Source organism: Halichondria panicea, chromosome 2 (genome assembly GCF_963675165.1).
Source record: "Halichondria panicea chromosome 2, odHalPani1.1, whole genome shotgun sequence".
Classification (NCBI taxonomy): domain Eukaryota; kingdom Metazoa; phylum Porifera; class Demospongiae; order Suberitida; family Halichondriidae; genus Halichondria; species Halichondria panicea.
In genome coordinates this window covers 2,206,069-2,223,291 of record NC_087378.1, presented here as the reverse complement: position 1 = coordinate 2,223,291, position 17,223 = coordinate 2,206,069, and the positions used below count along the sequence as shown (strand labels likewise).

The 17,223-nt window shown below is 42.8% G+C and overlaps 4 protein-coding genes across 7 annotated transcripts; 2 read left to right on the top strand and 2 right to left on the bottom strand.

Moving 5' to 3' along the window:
- The first annotated feature begins 18 nt into the window (after positions 1–18).
- LOC135330939 (glutaredoxin-3-like) lies at positions 19–2,271 on the top strand. The gene is made up of 12 exons (XM_064525927.1): positions 19–221; positions 289–394; positions 444–518; positions 613–726; positions 788–872; positions 931–1,020; positions 1,094–1,176; positions 1,280–1,341; positions 1,415–1,472; positions 1,521–1,573; positions 1,846–1,978; positions 2,199–2,271. The coding sequence occupies exons 1-12, from the start codon at positions 163–165 to the stop codon at positions 2,247–2,249; spliced, it is 969 nt and encodes a 322-aa protein (XP_064381997.1). The 5' UTR covers positions 19–162; the 3' UTR covers positions 2,250–2,271.
- A 154-nt stretch (positions 2,272–2,425) lies between these two features.
- On the top strand, positions 2,426–4,121 carry LOC135330953 (dehydrogenase/reductase SDR family member 6-like). 2 transcript variants are annotated; one of them, XM_064525951.1, is made up of 7 exons: positions 2,426–2,609; positions 2,728–2,909; positions 3,056–3,342; positions 3,403–3,461; positions 3,545–3,637; positions 3,895–3,960; positions 4,031–4,121. In XM_064525951.1, the coding sequence occupies exons 1-6, from the start codon at positions 2,523–2,525 to the stop codon at positions 3,946–3,948; spliced, it is 762 nt and encodes a 253-aa protein (XP_064382021.1). In that variant the 5' UTR covers positions 2,426–2,522; the 3' UTR covers positions 3,949–3,960; positions 4,031–4,121. The 2 variants fall into 2 exon arrangements, with proteins under 2 accessions (XP_064382021.1, XP_064382020.1); XM_064525950.1 differs by having other exon boundaries at positions 3,895–4,121.
- LOC135330969 (histone H1-delta-like) lies at positions 4,080–4,849 on the bottom strand. Its single transcript, XM_064525969.1, has one exon. It carries the CDS (start codon positions 4,716–4,718, stop codon positions 4,209–4,211), a length of 510 nt encoding a protein of 169 aa, XP_064382039.1. The 5' UTR covers positions 4,719–4,849; the 3' UTR covers positions 4,080–4,208.
- A 38-nt stretch (positions 4,850–4,887) lies between these two features.
- LOC135330878 (uncharacterized) lies at positions 4,888–17,203 on the bottom strand. 3 transcript variants are annotated; one of them, XM_064525826.1, is made up of 29 exons: positions 17,061–17,203; positions 15,072–15,154; positions 13,381–13,443; positions 13,226–13,278; positions 12,533–12,637; positions 12,102–12,388; positions 11,257–11,522; positions 11,056–11,119; positions 10,700–10,768; positions 10,597–10,622; positions 10,372–10,425; positions 10,272–10,303; positions 10,119–10,162; positions 9,906–9,925; positions 9,573–9,699; positions 9,021–9,256; positions 8,814–8,936; positions 8,620–8,653; positions 8,302–8,489; positions 8,033–8,135; positions 7,506–7,967; positions 6,985–7,303; positions 6,682–6,927; positions 6,190–6,361; positions 5,984–6,020; positions 5,753–5,880; positions 5,600–5,688; positions 5,476–5,533; positions 4,888–5,121 (listed from the first exon to the last, which is right to left on the bottom strand). In XM_064525826.1, the coding sequence occupies exons 2-29, from the start codon at positions 15,150–15,152 to the stop codon at positions 5,020–5,022; spliced, it is 3,588 nt and encodes a 1,195-aa protein (XP_064381896.1). In that variant the 5' UTR covers positions 15,153–15,154; positions 17,061–17,203; the 3' UTR covers positions 4,888–5,019. The 3 variants fall into 3 exon arrangements, with proteins under 3 accessions (XP_064381896.1, XP_064381898.1, XP_064381897.1); XM_064525828.1 differs by lacking the exons at positions 15,072–15,154; positions 17,061–17,203 and having other exon boundaries at positions 12,533–12,585; positions 13,381–13,449; XM_064525827.1 differs by lacking the exons at positions 13,226–13,278; positions 13,381–13,443; positions 15,072–15,154; positions 17,061–17,203 and adding an exon at positions 12,768–13,210.
- Positions 17,204–17,223: the final 20 nt, after the last annotated feature.

Genomic DNA, 17,223 nt, shown 5'->3' with positions numbered 1-17,223 from the left:
CGATCGCTCTATCTTGTACTTGTAATTGTGTACAATGGTTTTTGAACAGTGGGCCAATCAGAATGAATAAATGACATCATACTTAGGCATGTTTTAGTAGAGCTGATGATCTTTACCCAAACACAATAATGACTAATATTACATTACACGTGTCACATCGCAATGGCTGTTGAAGAGCTGAAGAAGACTGACAAATTTGATCAACTGGTCTCTTATAGAGGGTGAGACATCTGTAGGGTAGATCTAGATCTATCAGTATCTAACAATCAATCAAACAATATCAATCAGGTTGACGGTAGTCCACTTCTGGGCACCATGGTCCGAGCCGTGCAAGCAGATGGCAGAGGCTATGGAAGATTTAGCCAAGGAATACTTGAACTCGAAGTTTATAAAGGTTCGATTATCATTTTTCGGTTTTGTTAATAAAGATTGACAACACACAGATTGAAGCGGAAGAGTTTCCAGAGATATCTCTCAAGTATGAGGTGGTGGCTGTGCCTACCTTTCTACTGTTTAAGGTATATCATTTATTCAAGTGAACGGTTCTTTGGTTGGCTGTCCTAAATTTAACCCCAAGTTCAAAGATTAAGAATGCTCTATTTTCACTCTCAGGCTGGTAAAGTTGTGGACACGCTGAATGGAGCTCATGTTCCTGAGCTCGCCAAGAAGACAGCTGCTCACTCTCAGACCATGGCACCACCTCAGGCAGCACCAGCCGAGAAAGAGGTTAGTTGTCATAGCATTTGTAGGGCAATCATAGCATTTGAGTAAGCTCATTTTTCCTCAGGATCTTGACACACGCTTGAAGAAGCTAATCAATGCAGCTGATTGTATGCTTTTCATAAAGGGCACATCGGAAGAACCAAAATGTGGTACGTCAAAACTACATGGCTGAAAGATTATGATTATTTTGTCACGTCTTGTTCTCAGGATTCAGTCGACAAACAGTGGCTCTGCTAAATGAGTGTGGAACTAAATTCTCTACATTCAACATTCTCGCTGATGATGAAGTCAGGCAAGGTACATGTATTACGGGTTGAATGTTTGCAGGGTTTCACTTTCAAACTCTTGCTCTCTCTCTCTCTCTGTGCAGGACTAAAGAAATACTCCAACTGGCCCACATATCCACAGCTGTATGTAAAGGGGGAATTACTAGGTGGACTGGACATTCTCAAGGTGTGGAATTAGTTCAGATATGAGCCCGTATAGACTTACTGCTGTATTCCTTACTGCTGTATTCCTTACTGCTGTATTCCTTACTGCTGTATTCTGTGTACAGGAGATGAAAGAAAATGGAGAACTGAAAGAAATATTACCAAAGAGAATATCTTTGGATGATAGGTACGTATGCCACTGTACTACTATACACACAAGCCGAATCGGAATGTTTTACTCCTTTTCACTCACAATACAGGTTAAAATCACTGACTAACAAAGCACCTATCATGCTTTTCATGAAAGGTTCTCCGGAGGTAAGCAATTGTGTTAGCACAACTGAGTCTTATAGCTGCTCATTTCAGGAACCACAGTGTGGATTCAGTAAAACTGTGTGCGGGATTTTACAGGAGTGTGGGTGAGTGAAAGCTAGCTCCAGACCAGAGGAGGTCCGACGAGTACCTCGATTTTAGTTAATCAACAATGACTTTACTGTTGAATTTTGCACATGACCAAGCCTAATCAAGATACTCGTGTCATACCTCCTCTGGCTCCAGACGGCCTACATGCTAAAATGTCTGTGTTACAACCCCATCTGCATTCCTGTTGGTGCCTGTGTAAGATTTGAAATAATACCATCCCCGAATACCAATTTGATAGTGGCAGTGCTGAATTGCAAATTTTATACAGGGCTACTTTTGAAACATTTGACATCCTCTCTGACGATAAGGTGCGACAGGGGCTGAAGAAGTTTTCCAACTGGCCCACTTACCCCCAGCTGTACGTAAAGGGTGAACTCATCGGTGGCCTAGACATACTCAAGGTGAGTGCTGTATGGTGTGTGTGGGTTTGTCTAGCTAGTGTGCAGTACATGTATCTATTGTCTTTGGTCTGTTAGTGGAGTCAGTTGACTTAAAATGACATGTCACATCTTTTTTTGTTAAGTAGATATCCTATATGTTTTATGCTTGCTGCATTGGTGGCTCAATGGTACCATGTACCACTGGGTAAGAATTAACGGTACACTTCGTTTTTTTACCCAGGAGCTGAAGGAATCTGATGAACTACTCTCCACACTAGGGTTGTCGGAGTAACCACTTTAATCAAATATCAGCCGATATCAGATATCAGCCAAAAACAGAACACAAACTATTGCACCTCATAAATAATAATCGTTCAAATACTATGATTGTGATTGTGGTAGGGATATTCATTTTATTTCCTATTGGGAGGTCAATTGTTCAAGTGTGGGGGTGGTAAAACATGTGATCTCACAAAACTGCAAAACTGTCTTTACCACCCTCTGACCTTTTATATAATTGTAGTGCTGCAGTGGCGAACAGAGAAACTAGGCTGCTACCAGAAATATGGCAAACTCATGCACCAAAAGACTAGCTGGAAAGATTGTTTTCATCACTGGAGCAGCTCAGGGGATTGGAAGGGCAACTGCTCTTGTGTGTGATCAATTTACATGCACACTCTAGTACACTGTAGTACAGTACAGCAACTAGATCTGTCTACTGTATGGTATCTGCACTTTTGCGTAAGCTGATCAATTTTTTCGGTTTACAGAGATGTGATGATGAAGGAGCTGAGGTGATCGCTACTGACCTCAATTTTGAGAAGCTGAAGGAGCTTCAGTCGGAGAGATCATCGATCAAGATAGACACGCTGGACGTCACAAAGAGTGAAGATGTGAAGGCAATGATCACTGAAAAATACCCTCAACTGAATGTTTTGTTCAACTGTGCTGGGTATGTGTGTACAACCTTAACCCTTTCACCTCACTTGAAATAAAGTTTGATAGACTACATGTACATACGTGTGTGTACAGTTACCAACCTATTGACCTTGTGCATCTTTCGATATCTTTTGTATCTTGCTAATTGTACTCACACAGTTATGTTTTCAATGGCACCATTGAGACGACGACAGAGAAGGACTGGGACAGAAGTTTTGACATCAATGTCAAGAGCATGTTTTGCACTTCACAAACGTGCATCAAGCTGTGGAAGGAGAAAGGAGTGGCTGGTAACATCATCAACATGGCGTCGGTGGCCTCCAGTATCAAAGGAGCCACTAATCGTTGTGTGTATGGTGCTACAAAGGCTGCTGTGATTGGTCTCACCAAGTCAATTGCTATCGACTATGTTGGTAACAAGATTAGATGCAATGCCATTTGCCCAGGTGAGTTTTGCTGAAATGTTGGCGAAGGTTTTATTGTACTGTTTTTGGTTTTTGCTGTAGGTACAATTGACACCCCGTCTCTAAATGACAGGATGAAAGCTACTGGTGATTATGACAAGGTGTGAGAATTAACCCACCGCACATCGGTTTATAATTTCTCCATAGCTATACTGGTAACTGTATGTCATGCACCACTTTACAGTCGAGGACAGACTTCATTACCAGACAGAAGCTTGGGCGTCTTGGGGCACCTGAAGAAGTGGCTAGCATGTTTGTCTACCTGGCCAGTAATGAGGTGAGTTGTGTGTATGAGTACACATACACAGCACACAAGTTTTGGGAGTGTATTGGTCATCCACTCAGTACACATACACAGTACATAATTATATAATAAGTTCTTGAGAGTGTATTGGTCATCCACTCGGGTCTACGAATGTGCATGATGCCTATACCTATACATGCAGCACTTGTGCTGTAAGCATGCTGTTGCATGTAGGCTGATAATTTGATCTTGTGGTTGAGATAAAGGTGTAAATTTTTACCCCCATGCAGTCAAACTTTGTCACTGGGACCTGCTTCACTATTGATGGAGGATGGAGCATATAACTTTTCTAGTGTACTGTATAGTTTATTGTAGCTATAAGTAGATCTATTTGGCTATTGATGGAGCATATAACTTTTCTAGTGTGCTGTATATAGTTTATTGTAGCTACATGTAGATCTATTTGGCACATTAATAAAATAATGGATGATCATGAATAGAATATGAAACCATGTGAGAGATTGAAATTGAGCATAGATACAGAAGCAAAAGCAAAGAAGAGAACAATTATTGTACACAATTAATTATTGTCTTCAAGATGAGTTCAGTCTTCTGAAGATTCAAGATCAGAGCAGGAAGATTCAGTGACAGTCTCGGATGGGATTGGAGGTGGCTTAGCTTTCTTGGCAGCAGGCTTCTTCTTAGTAGCTGGCTTCTTGGTATCTGCCGATTTCTTAGCTGCTGGTTTTTTGTCTGTCACCTTTTTAGTCAATGATCTCTTAGCCACTAGTTTTTTGTTCTCTTTCAAACCTTCTGACTTTTTAGGTGCCTTCTCGACTTTCTTTGCTGCTTTCTTCTCGGCCTGCAGTTTAGCTTTATTGATTTTAAATGAACCACTAGCACCTGTCCCTTTTGTCTGTAGCAGATCACAGTTGGAAACCATCTTTCTCAGCGAGGTCTTGACATGTGTATCAGCTTGTTCCCCCACTGAGTAGTTTGCCTTTACATACTTGCTTATGGCCTGTCTACTTGATCCATTTCTTTCTTTCAATGTTGTAACAGCAGAAGCGATCATCTCGGAGTATTTGGGATGAGAGGATACTGTCTTAGACATGATGAATTATAGACGGAGAACTGAAGAGGAGCAAAGTTTTGACAGACAAATCACAGCATTCAAAAGTTATATTAAGTTGTCAGCATTTATACCCGGGAAAATCTAACCCGACCAGATTGTAAGACTCTGCTCGTGTGAGCACTGGTTAATGAAAATGGCATTGACTGGATGACTATACATGTTACTGTACATGTAAAAAATATAATATTAAGTTCTAAAAAATTAATGACAAAAATCATGTGTAATAAGGCGGACAGAAAAAATTTCTAACACAATAAACATCTCATAACAAAATTAACTGTTAGCGTGGACACTCAAACTTGAGCACAGAGTCACCACCAGATTTCAAATGGAGAGGTTCTTTCTTGTGGAACTCTACTAAGGCAATCACAGTGTCAAATGCCTGCAATAAAATAACATGGCGGTCATATGCATTGTGTATACCGTATAGCGGGTATATTTCGAGGGTATAAATTTTCGCGGATAGACCATTACAAAGGATTTCGTGGATTTTATTTTCGTGGTCTGAGTTCCAGCCTTTTGGCGCATGCGCACATCAACATGCAGCTGTACCTCCACACCGTTAGCCTCGAATCTATAATACTGAACACGCCTACTATTCATAAATTTTCGTGGGTACAAATTTTCGCGGTACAAGCTCAATCCGTGAAAACCGCGAATATTTATACCCTCGAAATATACGCTATACGGTATGCAACTTCTCCATATAACAATTTTGTGTGATGACAAGTCTTACCACTTCATCAGCTTTCTCTTCTCCTAACACAAACTTCCTATCCCTTCTCAATCTGATCCTATATAGATAAAAAAAAAAATAGTAAAAAATTAACCACACAATGAACCATCTATACCGGCCTCACCTAAGATGTCTGACACCCCCAGTATGAAAGATGGATAATGAATATTCCCCCTCAACCTTTGAGCTGTCGCGAATAATGAATGTACCATCCTGCAGAGTATGATACAAAATAGTTACAACAATGCAATGATTATGAGGAGATACTTTTTCTTACCTTTGAATATTTTTTGAGTCTTGTTTCAGACTTTTTTCTGTCTAAGTTGCCATGGTACCAGGTCTGTCCCACTGGTGAGCCGTGTGGAATGGACCGAGGGGGACGACTGGGCATAATCGGTGCCAGCTCTGGTGTGTGCATGAACTTGTGGTATTCACCATTGACGTAATACTTGTCTAGCTACATGTACAACCATTTTGCATGTCATATGCATAATTATCATACACATACCTCCGGGTGGTTGTCTAGTGGGTAATGGTGGGAAAGTCTGAAAGAGAGACGGAAACAAGCATGCATAAACAAGTGAAACAGAACCAGCAATTCAAACACAACAAACTCAACTATCGAATAATTTCAATATTTCACTGACCATGCAGCTGGCACACTAATAATTGGAACAAACAAACACCTTCACCGGTTAATCACACCTATGCTACCTGTTGTGCGGCTGATCGTGGTGGTAGAGAGGTGTCACTGGGTGGAGAGAAGGGGGGGCGATTAGGGGGGTTTCTATCGGGGAGTCTAGGACCCCCACTGGGGGGAGGCCTGTCTGGTAGTCGCGGTCCTCCCAGTGACGGACCAGGCACAATACTGGGACTGGGGAGTGACCTAAAGGAGAAGAAAGAGTACAATTATATACATGCAATCATGTATCAAACTATTCTCTGCTAATACAAGTAGTGCGAAATTTTGGAGGCAATTAAATTTCGTGGAAGGGAAGGGCCTCCCAAACCATTTCGTTAAATAAATTTCGTGCTATTAATTTTGTTTAAATGATGTAGTGTCTTCTGTTAGCTAAACATTTCGTGGATCTAATTTTTGTGGAGGATTACTAACCCACGAAAACAGCGAAAATTAAACCCCTCGAACATTTCAAGCTATACGGTATGTTCATCTGTGTGTGGGTGTGTGTGTGTGAGAGAGTGTACCTGTTATGCAGCTGTGAAGCTGGTGGCTCAGCAGGCTCAGACCTCCTGGGAGGAAGAGAGGGAGAGGACACAACAGCTCGAGGGGGCAAGCTGGCGGCAGGTTCTGGCAGTCGTGGTTCTGATGCTCTGGGGGGCAAAAATGGGGAGCCACCTTGTGGTCGAGGGGGCAATGAGGGGATGGGGTCCGGCTCTCGAGGGGGAGGTGGCGGTGTGGGATCAGGCTCGTCTTTAGACTTTCTAAAGTTCCTAGTTTTTATATATGTGAGTAAACTGAACATGTACAAATGAAGTAAATGTACATACTTGTAGACAAATGGTCTTTTCTCCTCGTCACTATCAGAAGGCAGCTTCCTCCTCAGAGTGGGGGAGTCCTTCTTCATTACCGGAGAGTCTCTCTTGGGGGGTAGCACCGGGTCCACTACCTTTGCAGGAGGCTCAAACTTCCTCTTGAGTAGTGGAGAAGCTCTCTTGGTTTCCTCAACTTCCGGAGAAGGCCACCGCTTGGCTCGTGCTGGTTGGGGGGACGATGGCTCAACAGGAGGCTTGGACGGAAGAAGGGGGACTGGATCTTTGGGAGGGGCTTCTTTTTGTTTCCATGGAGGGTGTTTGGGTGAGGATGAGCCTGTTAAGAAGAAAAATAACGACGAATGTCATATATACAGAACCAGAGTAGTCTACATGTATATCTACTCCTGACAGAACATAGTAAGGCAAGGAGCATAATTATGCATCAGCCTTGTTAACACTTGCTTGCAGTTAAGCATGCACATCTACATCTAACAAACAAGTTATCTGTGTACTAGCATATGAAATGCATGCTTTACCTGATGGTTTTGAAGGCAGGTTGGGTCTTTCCTCAGGGGATGGAGAGCTACGGTCACTAACAGGAGACGTCATTGACCCTCGCCCACCAAACTTGCTCAATAAGTCATTGACATTAGCTTTCTTGTCAATCTTGCGTCCAGACAATGGGCTTTTGTTTGCTGCAGGCTTGGGAGGAAATTTCAAGCCCTTTAATCCTGATGGAGGGGCCGATTTCTTGTCTTGAAACATCTTCATTCTGTCCGCAATCGCTGAGCTTTTCGTAGCCGGAGGGGGTTTAGTGACTTTAGCCACTCTTGAGGTAGGCGATTCTGCTCCCTTGGGCGTGTCTTCTTTCTTTGTGGGGGGAGGTCCAAGCATCTTAATAGTAGGTGGGGTCTTGTCGGGTACTGGTTTGAGGTTGTGTTTCATGGGGGGTCCAGGTGGAGGGGGAGGGGCACCCATAGGAGGAAGGTCAGGTGACTCTGCACATAGGGAAACAGTCATATTATAGCAGCAATACATTCACAAAAGCTATATGTATACGTACCCTTTCTTTTGAGTGTGGGTGAAGGCATGGGTGAATTTTGCGGGGAGGGGGGTTTGGTATGCCTGTTGGCAGCAGGAGATAATCGAGACAGGGTGTCCGTTATCTGAGGGGCGGGATCACAAACAGGTTAACTTCAGTATTACATGTACTACACCGTCTGATACCAATAGTCAGCATGGACTACAAACACCACACACTCTTATAGCTAAGCGAAAAGGCCAAACTGGTAGTAACAGCAGAACAAGACTATTAACAATGACTGTACATACACTATCTCCCAAGCTTCTCTCCACATTTCTATTAATCGGTGGTTTTGTGCTGCTGGAAGGACGCAGTGGAGGTCCTGAACTTTGACTCTTGTCCATAGGTGCTCGTAGCTTCGGTCTATTGAACACTCCATTTGTCTTTGAAGTATCTTCTTCAGGTAATGGCGGAGGAGGTGGGGCCACAGTTGGCTCTGGGGATGAATGGACAAGCTATGATAGTACTACTTATTGTAGCAGAGTGCATGAATATTGCACTCCTGATTGTACAGAGAAGCAGAAATGTTAGTGAAAACACCAAGAGCAATGAGTAGAATATCTTACCTGGTTTTGGTGGTCGTACAGGAAGTGGTTCGGCCTGTAGGGAGGGGAGAGGGTTTAGAGTTCAAAGATGCTACATACAATCTAATTCAGCATGTGGGGCAAATTATTTTATCCATTTACACGGTACAAAACTAAGCAGCATCTTCTAAACAATGTAGACTAAGTACCTAGATACAACTATGCCGTGTACTAACCATGGGTGGCGGAGGTACTGGAGAAGGGGCTGCCATGATTGGGTTACGCATTGGAGGCTTGGAGAACTTGTTCACCATGACAGGCTGCTTCGGAGGAAGAGAGGGAGAGTTTTGATTCATTGGCTGTGGGAGTGTGTGTAAGGGGGAGGGGATAACTTTCAATTACACGTTTTCGAGCACTGCGTCCCAAACAGAGGCTGCACACACCTTGGGGGGTCTGCCAGGGGGGAACCCCAGCTCGTTAGTGGGAGGGAGAGGGAGTCTATAAGCATTGACCTGTAGTTTTTCTTCCTCTAGTACTTCCGAGGGTACATCATAAACGTCCTCATCAATAATGTCACCATCATCAATAGGTGGAGCTTCAGGTGGAGGGGGCGGGCCTGTGTGGAAAGAGTTGACAATGGCCGGCTTCATGGGAGGTAGACTGAATGCTTGGAGGGCCTCTGAGAAAATAAAGAACAAAATTTGTAAATAACACAATCAGACAAAACTTTGTACTGCTAGCTATAACAAAGATCAGGCTAGTAATAACACTAGACAACACACCGAGTATAGAATGCTACACCCTTCCCAAGCACACACACACACCACACAGGCATACAGTACCGCACACACGCGCACACACACACACACACACACACACACACACACACACACACACACACACACACACACACACACACACACACACACACACACACACACACACACACACACACACACACACACACACACACACACACACACACATACACACACCTGGGTCTGGAGGCACGTCATAGATGTCCTCATCGATAATCTCCTCCTCACCGGCAGCCATCATCATGTCCTTTACCTCATCAGGCACACAATCGTATATATCCTCATCAATTTCAGGGTATGGGTCCTATACAGAGACAGTGGGCTAAGATGGCAGTCTAACTATAGCTGAGTGTGAAGATGCCTAGTGTGAAGTTACAACTGTGGAACTCTGATTGACTGTACAGAACCCTTACAATGCACAAATGGAATGTGCACTTGCCATGATGGCCACTGTATGCAGTACATGCACACATGTGTATGACTAGACGGTGCATGTCATGCGTTCCTTACCTGGTCATCTGGAGGAGGTCCTATGTGTGTGCGTGTGTGTGTGTGTGTGTATGAGGGGTTCATATGTGTTATGCATATTTACAAGATTAAGTAAGCAAAGCACTTCAAATTTAGAACAAGATGACTGTTTATGTATTCTATTTCCGTCTTTGTAATAGCATATACCACACATTCGAATCTAACAGTGTAAGCTCATGCAACACATACACTTACCGGGAGGGGGAGGGGCCATCATACCACCACCACGATCTAACGAACTGAGGGAGAACAAGCAACTAGATATCAACTTACACACACACACCATAAACTCCCACACCATGGCATTATAATAATTTGACGCACGCGTAGAGAACTTTCTATATATACCTTGCTCCTTTGGTGGCCAAGAGACCGGCTTGCTGTAGAACAGAGACAAAACACACACTCACTGACAAGGTTGCTATAGTTACAGTGGGTAGAGACTCACCTCTTTTAGTACACCGTGAGCGTAGAACTTTCCCATAATGCTCCGTATGTTGGCCTGCACATGAACAGATAAACATGAAACCACAACTACAACCACAACAATAGACAGGTCAATTGACGGGTAACCAAGGTAACCAAGGTAGGTATACACAGGCAATTGGGTTCCTAAAAGCCACCAGTTGACACTGGACTGGCAGACATTGAGGCTCTTGATTAACAAACTTACATCGGAGGTTAATCTTGACCTGTCATCTGTGTGTGGGAGGAGAGAGTTTATAAAGTCACGACAGAAAGAATAATATTTAACGACAGACTAAACGAGTACTCACTTGGTTGCTGTGGTATTCCAAGACCTTCTTCGAGAGGGGGCTGATCATAATCGTCTTCTGGGTCTGAAGCTGAGGGGGGCACAAATAGTCATAGAAAGTTACGCAGAGAGTTAGTTTGTAAGTCATTGTGTGTATATAACTCTGCATGAGTGTCAATCATAACAACACAACTGACCATGCACGCACGCACGCACGCACACACAGACACACACACACAGACACACACACACACACACAGAGTAAGAAGGTCTTCAAGCTCTACACGTAGGATCATACCAAAAGCCCTCTTAGTCTTGACAAAGCAAGTAACTAAATTACTAGACACACGTACACTATCCAAAACACTGTGGTCTTACACTCGAATGAGTCGTTATCATCAAATGAGTCGTCGTCGTCGCCCACACCATCATCGTAGATCGGCTGAGGGAGGTAACAAACAACAACACCCACTGACAATTAATGTATGCTTTAAAGTTGTACCTTACAGTTAGCCAAACTAAAAGTACATTGTAGTTTTGAAAAGCATACGTATGAGAGTGGGTGTGTGTAAGACTGACCTGATCATCGTCATCACTATAACCTTCTGCTCCGGGGGGTGGCAAGGGAGGGGGAGGGGCTAACTGTGGAGACGGGGGCCCATATCTGGGTGGCATAGATGGAGGCGGAGACACAAAACTAGGTGGTGGAGACACAAAGCTAGGAGGTGGAGACACAAAGTTTGGTGTTCGGGGTCCAAAATTGGGGGACGGGGGGACAAAGTTGGCTGAGTGGCTTTGGGGGAGGCTGCCACTGATCTCAGCAATCTCGTCAGGATCTACAGAGTCTAAAGAAAGGAGATGAAAATGATTGATTGCCATTTTTTGATTGCCATTTCCCAAACACATCAGTACATACGTGCACATTGTATGTCGTTTAGCCTCGTCCCCATGCCGATTTACATATAGACCTTGGTATTGAGAGTGGTTTTAGCCGATGCTTTTCAATGCCCAAAACCAACCACTAAACAAAATATGCGTAATACATGTAGCGCTATCAAACAACTACTAAATGCACCCTTTTGAAATTGGATTCACTTATATAGAAGCGGATGAAAAACCACGGATCCTGCACATTAACTTGTCCTATATAATTATTACAATCACGATAACCACGCCAGGATAAAATACAAATGAGGCTAGTATTTGTTTTGACATTACTTCCCCGATTAGCAAATGAAAAACATTTAGAAAAAATGCAAAGCTGTTAGGAAACATATCCGAGGAAGCTCTCAAATATACAGTGTACATGCATGCACACACGCATACATGTACATGCATACACATACGCACACACATGCATACATACGTACGTACAAATACATGCATATATGTGCATGCATACGTACGTACAGCAAGGGACTCACCATAAACATCATCTGGGCCTTCGCCATAGCCCATTCCCTCGTAATTGTCCTGGTCGCCATAGCCCATCCCCTCATACGTGTCCTGGTCCTCCTCCTCGAATGCTGGTCGAGGGGTGGAGGGTATGGGCGGCCCCAGTCGCTGGAACGTGGGCCGACTGGCCCCTGAGGGGATGGGCGGAGGGGGACCGGCAGGGATACCCGGGGAAATGGGGTGGTCTGGGGGAATTGGTGGCAATGGTTCCGCTGGTAGAGGACCACGACCTCTTCTAGCAGGCATCTTGGGTGATCTACAATGACAATAGAATAATGAGTGACTGTGTACTGCCTACATGTACATAAGAATCTAGTCGTGACCTAGCCACACAATTCTATTTTAAGGGGTCTGTCTCTAGTACGTATTTGTTGCTATGACTATATGCCACTGATCTTACGGGTCTGTAGTGTTGACAGCCTTCTTCTGTTTCTTCTTGTCTTTAGAGTCCTTCTTTGTGGAGACAGAGTTACCAGGCAGTGAGGAGAGAGCCTTCTTCATGGCTCTGTAGGAGAGAGAGAGAGGGGGGGGGGGGGTTACTGAACACACAGTCAAGCAAGGTATGAATAAGTAATGCCTATCAGCACAAAGTAGCTATTGTCTGACACTGTCATGTAGCTATACATGTAGCTCACGTTCATTACTGAGTGGTATGCAGAGTGATCCAGATGATATTAAGAACTATAGAAAGTTGATTTAGCTAGATACTTAATAGGAGTACCAAATACTAATTTGCTACTTGTAGGTGAAACTGCTGCATACGTGTACATACACAAGCTCTAATGTTCTCTGTTATACTAACACACACACTGGCTTGCTGGGTTTATTTTCAGTCCTATATATAACACAGTAACAAGTATGTTGTGTTAAAAACTGTTGTTTATGCACACGGCTCTATTATTATGTGAAGGTGGTTTCAATGTAAACTGCTACATAATTATCTGATCAATTATGGGCTGTTAACAAAGGAAATAAGTCATCCCTTAAAACTGCTATGTCAGCAAAACAATGAGGTTAGTTTTGAACATTCCATGACCTTACACAAACACTCGAGGGACATTGCAGAGACAACCCTTCCCACACACTCACTCACTTTCTCTGCTTGTCTCCCTGCACCATGTCCTTGATCTCATCAATAGTCAAAGACTGAAATTTAAGTACAATGTAATGCACAAGCTCATACTTATAAAAAAAAGCTAGTAGCATCACACTACACACACACTGCCAGCTCAGCAGAAGTAAACTCACCAGTAGTCCCCTCCCATCTACATTCTGCTCCTGGAACTCTTCTGCACAAGACTCTAACTTCACCTACACAACACAATAACACACACAGCTGACACACAGCTGACTCTAAGGGACACTCAACCATGTCCCAATCAATTATCAACACACACCTCAATAAACAGGACACAGAGGAGGTGACAGGGTCAAAAAGTGGAACAATCAGTAAATTATTAGGTGCTTGTTGAGCCATTATTTTTGTACCCTCCATTGTTAGGCTGAATGGGTTCATTTTGAGCTACTGGGTCCACACAAAAATTGTGCAGTATCAAAGGGGTGACCAAGCTCATGTCCAATTGATCTTTGACCTTTAGAAAGTAGGACCTATCGTACTGTAGAGCAAATGTACAGTTCAGCTATTCCATCATCTAAGCAAGAGTATTATAAGAAGAAAAGAGTGTCGAACTACCGATACCTCTACACAAAACTGTGCCCAAAGTAACATGATATCCTGTCAATTGCACATGAGCAACTCGCAACTGATGACGTTCGTGCAAGCTTGCGCATTCATTACGCAATGCACAGAATTTGTTAACAGTGAGCAAAGAATGCAAGTGAAGAGGATCAACTCGACTATTGTAGATTTTTGTGAAGAGATCGTCTCCTATCAGTGTGCAGTGAGCAGCTCTGAACGTTGAACGTGGACGACTAGCTAGAATCAGGTATTATTGTTAATTACATGTACCACACCCACAAAACGTCACGGTTAACATTTACTACAATACTTCATCACGTGCAAGTCATTACTTGTGTACAGTTTTTGTGTAGAGGTAGTTCAACACTATTTTCTTCTTACATACTACATACTTTCTCTTCTTGATCTAAGTATACTCCTATTCCCAGAACGAAAAGGTGGCCTGCTAGCTAGAAAAGAGCTTGGGTCAAGGTTTAAGCGTTTAAGAAGGCATCATTATGTTTTAGGGCTTCGTGTCCAACCGCCTCTGAACAGGACATTTCATAGTGTTATCGTACATAGCGCAACATCAAGGGGCTTAAATAATTTTCGCTGTTTCGTGGATTGGATCCTACACATGTTTGTTAATAACTATAACATACAAAGGTAGAAGGTGTGACTTGAGAGTGTTTCCGGTAAGCAGTCAACCCACAAAACTTATTCAATAAATGTTTAGAGGTCATCCACGAAACTTATTCAACTAATGCTTTTAGAGGCGATTCCACAAATTTAAGTGCCCTGAAAATTTCGCGCTATACGGTATTTAGAGGTTCCATTAAACAGTGCTATTTTTGAATTATTCCTTCACCTACAAAATGGTATCAGCACTACCGTATAGCGGGTTATTTTCGGACATTTTCGTATATTTCGTAATGTAGAGCATCATACGAAAATCTACGCTACGTACCGCAATACGGTCAACGTAACTATCCCTAGCTGTACGAATAGCAAGTTCATACGAAAATGTGCACCAACAATTACCTGCTATACGGTATTTTTTAGAAATGTTATAATCATAAAGTACGTACATGTACATGTAAGTACAATTACTCACAAATTTATATTAACCTACTCTCTAGCTTAGACGGGTACATGCATAATTATTGTGTTAAGTATCGATCTACTCTTGATTGTGTACATGTACAAGTTGTACAGGTTGTGGACAGTACAAGTTAAACTAAAGGGTGGGGGGTGCACTCACTGAGACGAGCCATTCCTTGACCCCCTCCAGAGACCACGTCTCCACCTCACTCTGACTAAACTTGCGACTCCTGGATGGCATGTCTGAGAGGAGAGGAAATATATATCAGACCCAAGTTACCATGCACTTACTCCATAATAGTCATGGTGACACAGCAATGACAGGATTTCTGACTACTCTACTATTAAATTACAATACACCAATGAGTGGTGAAATCCCACCAGGAAGAGTTGCTTCAAGGGTAATTGATCTAGGGGTATTGTTGCACATGTAACACTACACCAGTGCAGTTATACATACACCACTACTGTACAACAAAGGTTGCTAATGTGTAGACCGAGTGGTTGCTTTCACATGGAGGGTCTTGTTTATGCAGATGACAAGGATGGCAACATGCAGTTATACAGTAGTACAGTCTCCCAGGGGGGAGGGGGGTCCAGTCATCTCAGTAGTACAGTCTCCCAGGGGGGAGGGGGGTCCAGTCAATACATGCAGTCAGGAGTGCAACATAGGAGGAAGGAAACCAAATGGGACTAAACCTAACCCTAAACATTGTATTCAGCCGTGATTTTGCTGCAATAAGGAATTATACTAGCACTAGCTCATAACAAGCACTGGCAAGGTTAATAGCATTCGGTATGCCTCGTGCAAGTGGAGTTTTGGAACAAATTATCACTCTGAGCCTACACATTTTAGGGTTCCCACTTCACACACAGAAGTGCTAGGGTCAGTAATTGTCATGGAAACTTGAATGGACAAATATGGTCTACAATGAGTAACAACAGCTGACCACAAGCCACACAATAACAACCCAACAACTGGCTAGTTCCAGTCACACACAGTGGGCAGCGTAGACAATTGATGTCCAATCATCTTCTTGTTTGTGAATGGTTCTCCTAATTGGACAGTTATTGAGTGCACTTTCACATACCATTTTCACATACCATAAGCTACTTAAAATAACTGGGTACGTATATCAAACAATATAAACACTGAACAGAAAGACAGGTACATAGCCTCTACACCGCACACACAAACAGCCAATTAATGATCATGCAACAAAAGTCCACCTGATAATGATTACACCATACAAACACACACACACACATACACACACGGGTTACAGTACATGTTACCAAGGGCTTAGTTGCTTTTAATGATATACAGATTCAAAGCATCACTAAATAAGCATCCATGTTTGTTATTGTATCCGTAGAGACAGCAGTACAAACAGTGCAGAGGCTGTGCCGGTAATGGGTTTCAATGTCACACACCGGCTATACTATACACTGTAGGATGATGCTTACATTCCAACAGATTTCCCAGTAAAAGCAGTTAAAATATGCAACTCAGATTCAAACGCAAAACCACTATACTCCAGCTATAACAGTCATAATTATAATTATAGTGTGACAGGTTACAATGTAATAGTTGTCACGATACTATAAAGTCTAGAGTATTGTTAAGTGTGCTACACCGCATGCTCTGAAGCAATGAACCAACAAACAGCCTACACATTCTCAGAGGTGGGGGTTGTTGAATAATGTTGTGGCTCTATCAACAGACAGGGTAATAAGTAACAGCCTTACAATGAATGTGCACGCACCTTTTATACTTTTATACTAAACGGAAGATATGTTGCTCACTACAATTAGTGCTAAGCAAGTAGCTTTTGAAGATGGTCAGTTGTTAGGTCTAATGTGAAGGGGATTACGGTGGGACTGAACAATCAGCCTTAGTTGACACTTTGGTTTACGCTTCAACACTCACAACAGACTAGATTTATCAATGTTTTGGTCCCACAACACCTACTTAGCTCACAGCACTTTTATGCACTCTGGAAACAGAACAGTGAAATCAGTGATGCTCTACTGAAGTATCTAACGACTTTAAAGCAGTGACTTCTACTAGCTAGATCTTACAAACATTAAATGCAAACATGCATCATTTATGTCTAGCTCTGTATTATTATTATTATTTACGACTTACCACTGGTATGGCAAATGTTGTGGCTTCACTTCTCTTTAGAATCCACAAGCAATCTAGCTCTGCTGCATGGATGTCTTGCCTATGTGACACTGTTTTGATCTTCGGGTGTGTATTTAATTGCCCAGAGTGACTCTAGTACAGTACGGTGTGTGTTGGTAAATAT

Excerpts from the sequence above, each read along its gene's own strand:
- LOC135330939 (XM_064525927.1), top strand. The coding sequence starts at position 163 with ATGGCTGTTGAAGAGCTGAAGAAGACTGACAAATTTGATCAACTGGTC. Across the intron at positions 222-288 it reads CAACTGGTCTCTTATAGAGG|GTTGACGGTAGTCCACTTCT; the intron begins GTGAGACATCTG and ends AATATCAATCAG. Across the intron at positions 519-612 it reads CTACCTTTCTACTGTTTAAG|GCTGGTAAAGTTGTGGACAC; the intron begins GTATATCATTTA and ends TTTCACTCTCAG.
- LOC135330953 (XM_064525951.1), top strand. The coding sequence starts at position 2,523 with ATGGCAAACTCATGCACCAAAAGACTAGCTGGAAAGATTGTTTTCATC. Across the intron at positions 2,910-3,055 it reads GTTTTGTTCAACTGTGCTGG|TTATGTTTTCAATGGCACCA; the intron begins GTATGTGTGTAC and ends GTACTCACACAG. Across the intron at positions 3,638-3,894 it reads TCTACCTGGCCAGTAATGAG|TCAAACTTTGTCACTGGGAC; the intron begins GTGAGTTGTGTG and ends ACCCCCATGCAG.
- LOC135330969 (XM_064525969.1), bottom strand. The coding sequence starts at position 4,718 with ATGTCTAAGACAGTATCCTCTCATCCCAAATACTCCGAGATGATCGCT.
- LOC135330878 (XM_064525826.1), bottom strand. The coding sequence starts at position 15,152 with ATGCCATCCAGGAGTCGCAAGTTTAGTCAGAGTGAGGTGGAGACGTGG. Across the intron at positions 11,120-11,256 it reads ATAGTGATGACGATGATCAG|CCGATCTACGATGATGGTGT; the intron begins GTCAGTCTTACA and ends TACCTCCCTCAG. Across the intron at positions 8,136-8,301 it reads AGAGAAGCTTGGGAGATAGT|ATAACGGACACCCTGTCTCG; the intron begins GTATGTACAGTC and ends CCCGCCCCTCAG.